The sequence below is a fragment of the Acyrthosiphon pisum genome, chromosome X, assembly GCF_005508785.2.
Source record: "Acyrthosiphon pisum isolate AL4f chromosome X, pea_aphid_22Mar2018_4r6ur, whole genome shotgun sequence".
Lineage (NCBI taxonomy): Eukaryota > Metazoa > Arthropoda > Insecta > Hemiptera > Aphididae > Acyrthosiphon > Acyrthosiphon pisum.
Window position 1 is genome coordinate 32,738,770 of NC_042493.1, and position 6,942 is coordinate 32,745,711.

The 6,942-nt window shown below is 32.2% G+C and overlaps 1 protein-coding gene across 1 annotated transcript; it reads left to right on the top strand.

Moving 5' to 3' along the window:
- The first annotated feature begins 626 nt into the window (after nt 1-626).
- Nucleotides 627-6,827, top strand: LOC100169583 (cilia- and flagella-associated protein 20-like). The gene is made up of 2 exons (XM_029485609.1): nt 627-940; nt 6,349-6,827. The coding sequence occupies exons 1-2, from the start codon at nt 710-712 to the stop codon at nt 6,733-6,735; spliced, it is 618 nt and encodes a 205-aa protein (XP_029341469.1). The 5' UTR covers nt 627-709; the 3' UTR covers nt 6,736-6,827.
- The last annotated feature ends 115 nt before the right edge of the window (nt 6,828-6,942 follow it).

Here is a 6,942-nt window from a genome sequence, read left to right on the forward strand (position 1 = left end):
GTTTACTTATTAAATGTCTCCGTGTGTATTATAGCAACGAGCGCAATAACAATGTGTTTTATCTTTTATTTATGTTTATAGATGTTATTCTTCGTTTAAGTGCCCCAGAATTGAGATTTGAGATTCAATAATCACATAAGAATCTGTGATTGTACCTGTGCTGGAATAATGTTTCAGTCAAGATTTGAAGGAAAATTATTCACCGCATTCTTTAGCGTCGGCAGCCATCCGCTAGAGAATTGGGCCGCTCAGGTTAGTGTTCAGTCCGTTAAAACTGTACAGCATTTTATAATATATTAGTCGTTCACTAAGTAAAGCACAATAGCTAAAATTATTATTTAAAAAAAACATATTTTACGAGTCACGTGTATTGTGAAACAAAATATAGGATATTTAGAATAAAATCAATTTATCACCTATCCAATATTAACTATAACAAATTATTTAACTTGTGCATTGTAATTTGTGAACATTTCCACGCTATACTTAATATTTAGGAACAATTCTGTCCTACTCGTACAGTCGTATACTTCAGGTTCGAATCACATTTTATTAACAGATGAACATCGTTCTTATACGTATAGGTACAATAATATTGTTTTTAATTTATAACGGCAAACACCGAAATATGTTTCCATATTTGTTTTAAAAATAGTGATGTAAGCTGAATAAGTAAAATGCTTATAAAAAACATAACCTAGTCACCTTTATGGTATATTGTACATGGTTGTTGCTTCTGGTATATCAGTGCAAAGGAGGAGAAATGAAACTAGTTCAAGATGATCAGATGAAGTCCAATGTGCTCCAGATCCAATCAAAAAACGTGAACGCCTGTTGTATAACCTGTCCGGTGAATCCTAAAGATTCGATGGGTATTCGGCTACCGTTCGTGACATTAATAGTGAAAAACCTCGGTCAATTTTTTACATTCGAGATCACAGTACGTACATATTTATTAGTAGGACTAGGATTTTTATGTATTAAAAAATTGTAAAATATGCTTATTGCGTTAACGAAAATATGCAAAAAATATGAACACTTATTTTTTTTTTTTTATTTCTTCATAACATTAAATATATTTTACATACAATTCAGGAAACTAAATTAGTAATTAATTATTATTTATATAGAATTACTAGCTGAACCCGTGCACTTCGTTGCCCATTAAGTGTACCAACTATATGTGACTCAAACTTTGTTCAATTCGTTATTTAATATTCGGTGTATGGTTTCAAAATTAATCTTAACTTTTCCGTTGCCCGGAATAAAAATTCTGATTCGCAGCAGTACATTATCAGGTAGGCAATCTACTTGCGGTAGATCGTTGATCCCGTGCTGTATGTACGTTAGTGTATGATTTAACTCTAAAGTATCAAAGTTATACCAAGTTTGTCGTATTCTACTTATGGTGGATTGATATAATCAATTAATACAAAATCCCAACTTAACCTAAGCGTACTAAAATCAGATGAATAAACGCAAACGCATACAAAAAAATTCATTCAAATCGGTCTAACCATTTAGGAGGAGCTCAGTCACAACACACGTACAGTAGAATTATTGCGCTTAGCAACACATTCTGCGATTCATTTTTATATTGTATGAAATCAACAAACATGCCTGATTAACCAATAGCAACCAATATAATATAATGCACTGTTGCGCCACTATTGTGTTTTTGACATACAGATTTAAGATTTTCTACCTTTCCGGTGGATTTTCCTAAAATTTAATTTCGTAAAAACCTTCTCCTGGCAGTTACGAACATCTTAAAAAAAAATTGAGCCAAATCGGACCAGCCGTTCTCGATTGATGAATTGTTATACATTTTTGTCTCCATTTTTATATATATAGATATTAATCATAATTAGTTATTATTACACTGAATATTACATTCTGTAATGAAATGCTATTTCAAATTATGAAACACACAACAGGCGATAGGAATGAAGAATAGATTTATATTGACTAAAACTTCTTTCCACATCACATGATGTTGTTAGAGCATATTTAGATGACACTATTTGTCTTAGAGCTGAAGTATTATTAACATATTCTTCTTCTTCCACTTCATATTCACCATTTATAAAGCTACTAATTGTTTTTTTTAGTTTTTACCAGTTTTCTATACCATTCCGTTGCATTTAAATTTTAAACAGTTTATCTTTCACGTATAAAATAATTTTAAAGCTCTTATCAAAACCTAGTGTATATTTTTATAAATTTGTAATTGCTTCAAAAATAAAATAAAAATTACTCTATAAATAAGTTAAATCATTTGTTTTTATGTTTATCTTCAAACAATTATTTTGATTTTGTAATTGATTCTCAGGGGTGGAGCTACATGATATTGTGAGTAGAGGTGGGGTGTTCAGGGAGACTCATCGTTAATAGGCCTCGTAATAATGTTGAATTTTTTTAAATAATTTACTAATTTAAAAAAATTCCGTTGAGTGTACTATTTGGTAGTTTTTCTGAATCGTTAATGACATTTTATTTGTGCTTTACATTACCAATTACTGTAACAAGTGTAAAAGGGACATTCTCTAAACTTAAATTAATTTAAGAGCCAGTTCGACGTGGAACAGTGGTAAAGGGTGATGATTTTTTTGATATAAACCATACTAGTGTCTTAGTTCGGCCAGTGCGTCTGAAATATCGGTTAGGAGTGTAGAGTAATGAAAATTTCTAATTACTACCTTGTATTACCGTTTGCAGTGTGTTTAAAAGTAGTGCAATTCTGCATCGGTGTCGCTTAAATAATCGATTATAATATTGTAGGTTATGCGCCGCTTATGCGGTTTTTGGGCCAGAAATGATGTTGTGTACAGTGTATTTAAGTGAAACATTCTAAATAGTTAGTACCTGTGAGTGATATTAACTTCTTATTGAATAATGAGAAGTTTGAGACGTTATTATTACGTAGATCATCGGGATTCGAGTAAGGTTAGGTGCGACTTCAGTTTGGGGTAGTTGATCACAACCCACCATGTTATTATTAGGCAGTAATACCTCGGTTTCAGTCTCGCTGCTTGCATTGGCCAGTGCCACGTAGCGATTTGGAGAAATAAATTACTTGATTTTCTTCTCATCTTGTTGATATGTGCAGGACAAATGCCGTTTTGATTTGTTTGTATGGCTGCATCTGAATTGGTTCCCATACCTGAAAATTGACATCCGAATTGGTTCCCGACATTCCAGGCAACACACATCCGAATTGGTTCCCGATATTCTAGGTAGGCGGCACACGTCCGAATTGGTTCCCGATACAGACTTACGAAAAAGCAAAATACAATATAATATAAATAAAATATTTAATATTATTATAACATATATTTCCCATCATTATAAGTACATAATATGAACAGATAGTGTGGGCTGAATATACCAGTAGTATAGAACGAACGACTAATTGCTGTAAATCATTTCACAACAAATTCAATAGTTGCTTTTATTCCGCACATCCGAACATATTTCAATTTATGGATGTACTAAAAGAAGTTCAAATTGAAACTTATATAAAATTGCGAAGTTCGAACAAACTACATAACCTGAAGTCTAAAAATAAGGAAATATTCATAAAAACAGAAATGGACAAATATAAAAATAACGAAATCAGTAGATTTAAATTTTTAAAAAATGTTTGCTATAAGTTTTTGCCTCAATAAGAGAAAATAATAATTATAAAAAAAATTCATGAATTAAAAAAAAAACGATATACCTGTATTTATAATATTTATTTTATATTTTTAAATTAAGATTTGAATTTTTAAAAAATGTTTGCTATAAGTTTTAATAATTATAAAAAAAATGCATGAATTAAAAAAAAAAAAACGATATAGGTACCTGTATTTATAATATTTATTTTATATTTTTAAATTAAGATTTGAACTTTTAAAAAATGTTTGTTATAAATTATTTATTAAGCCAACCCGGGAACCAATTCGGATATACCTTTTGAAATAACCCGGGAACCAATTCGGATATACCTTTTGAAACAACCCGGGAACCAATTCGGAGTTTCAGAACCAATTCGGATACTCCGGTTTGTATAAGGTGATCGAGGCGGCGTCATGTTTGGCAGCCCGATGCACGGTATTGCGTATGTAAGTAGGTAACGTAATAATTCGAAACATGTTGTGTGCAATTAAGCTTCGAAGTTTGCGATAATGGAACGCGATTAGCACGTGCGTGTGCCCGTGGTGGCAATTGGCACTGTACTAATAATAATATTGAAATCTGAAAAACATATTTGTTTATTTATGTTGCAATATATTGGTTCATGTAAGTAAAACAAGTTATTTATTAGTTATTACTATCAACCACAATTTAATTACCCATCTCGGTTTCATTTTTCCAATTATCCCCAGTCAACGCCGGGCCATACAGATATATGTGGTAAACTAGCAATTAGGTTAATTGCGTAGCTTGCCGGTTGCAGATAGCAAGACCGTTGAGATGAGGATTTTCTTAGAATGGTTGAATAAGATGTAAACTCGTTGAATGTTAAAATGTTTATTTTAAAATTTTAATTCAGCAAAAATCCAAAAGTCCAAAATGACAAATTGTTACACTGAGTGATGTGGATGAAGATGCTCGCATGTGCAATGGGAAATCACGTATGAAAACAGGTCGTTTCAGGTCTGGTTTTATAAGGCTTCATACTCTTCTACCTTCCCCCTGATCCATCGACTTATCTTCTGCGCATACGGAAATTCATAAAGCCAATATCTGTATCCTGCACGACTAGTCGGGTCAAGAGCTCTTGGCCAGACTTATCGCCGTTTCCATATATTTCAATATACATGAAATGCCAATTATTTATTAGATACTATGTACTTGCTTATAATCTTTGTGTCGTATATGTATATACTATATATGTTACATACTACCCATATTCTGTCATCATATAATATATAATATGTGATTTATATATTATATGATGTGGTTTTTTATATGTAAAGTTAAAAATGTAAATTCGTACTGCGTTTTAAAATACTACGTCTGAGGCAATTTGAGCGCTCGGCTGACCGTCTCCCTTTTCCTGGAAATGTACCTATTTGACAATAAATTATTGTCTCGTATCATACCCCTTTCATAATTTGTTCAAGTTGACTTGCACTTCCTATATTATTGCAGCCTTTCTATTGCGTTTGCTCTCCCATTCCCCATAGAATAACTTATCTAATATTGTTTACTATACTCTTCAATTAACCAAATGGCAAATATGTTGAATATTTAATATACGTTGTGATTAAAGGGATATCATCCGTTACACATACTACTAACCTAACCTTCGAATGTAGGTACGTCATTTTTAAATATTCCTTTAATCGTCAAAATCGTCAAGTATTTTTTGATTCTATACCTTTCTACAATATACTTTGCTTTTTATACATAATAATAGCTGTTTCCCGTGGCTTCTATTATAATTATAAGCATTAAGGCGCCCGGTGCCAATGTGATTTTGACCTCAAAAACACGGTTTACGGGAATAATGATCCTGCCCTGTAGAGTTAACCAAATTTGATAATTTTTTTTTTTTATTAATAGAGGAGAATATTTTACAGCCCGCATCGAACTCCTTTTTTCGATATTTTCATCTCAAACTTAATTATAAGTCTTTAAAAAAAAGACAATTTTTAGCTTTTTTTATAAATTATTTTATACTATTATTTAAAATAAAATACAAAATCAGAGATCGATGCGGGCTGTAGGAAGTCTTCTTCTTTCAGATAAAAAAATACTCATCAAAATCCGACAATTCTATAAAGCTTGAGAGTTATTCCCGTAAAGTAATTTTTTTCGATAAAATACACCCTATCAACCACCCCTAAATAGTTTCGGGTAGTAGATTAGTGGAAAAGTCTTATAATTGAGGTAGCAACTAAAATATAAAATTTAATTTTCAAATTTTATAGAGTTGTGGACAATTTGAAAAACTGGCACCGGGACCCTTAATGCTCTTACAAACCGTCCGAGGGCCCAAATATTATGTGGGCAAAATTGGATGCCAATTATTCGTCAAAAACTCCGGATTTGCATATGGGCCATTTAGATATAACCCGACTGATAATATCTGTATTAGCTGACTGTCTAATATAATCTATCCATCTACTGTTTCCGTTATACATCTGTTGAAATATTCTCAATCGTTTTTTGACAAAATCGGTCGAGTATTTTATTTGTATATAAACCTCAACGTTAGGTACACTTTGCCTCTAGGCTCTAATATATAATAGCTATTATACTCAACTTAGAAATATAATATTTCCACTGATGGAAATTTACCGAGTTCTCTGTATCTTCTAACACGTCTTCATCGCCCTCAAATGTATGCGTAAACAGATTTTGGACAGCGAAAACATTCGCCGGCGTTTACGTATGAGCAGTTACCATGTGAAAAAAAAGTTGAGCACGTTCATGGTCACGATGCCGGTTTCTATGGACATGGGTTGGAACCAACTGCAAATGAACTTGGCCAAGTTCACAATCACCAGCTTTAGTACGACCTACGTGGAGACAGTCTGCGTTAAAGTGCACGCCAACTGCCGGCTGAGGAGAATATATTTTAGTGACCAGCTGTACAATGAAGATCAGCTTCCGAAGTCGTACAGGATGCATAGGACCATGGATATGCTGGAAAAACCTAACTACATACTGAGAAAAAAGGTGGTCAAAGTTGACAAAAAATCGACAGCCGACCCGGAAAAAACTAAACAGCTAGTTAGCTAATAACCAATTAAATTGTTACTTTTACAATTTTATAAATAGTTGGCTTAACAATATTTCATGGTTGGAGCAGCCAACAATTATAGTTAACATATTTTTACAAAGTATTTATACCAATTTATTAAAATGTTACTTTTACAATGTTAGAAATTGTTGGCCTAACTATATTTTCAAATTAATTCAACTAGTTTGTATCTGTTAATAATACAA

Coding starts and splice junctions, on each gene's coding strand:
- LOC100169583 (XM_029485609.1), top strand. CDS start 710: ATGGTATATTGTACATGGTTGTTGCTTCTGGTATATCAGTGCAAAGGA. Junction 941..6,348: donor TTTTTACATTCGAGATCACA/GTACGTACATAT, acceptor ATGCGTAAACAG/ATTTTGGACAGCGAAAACAT.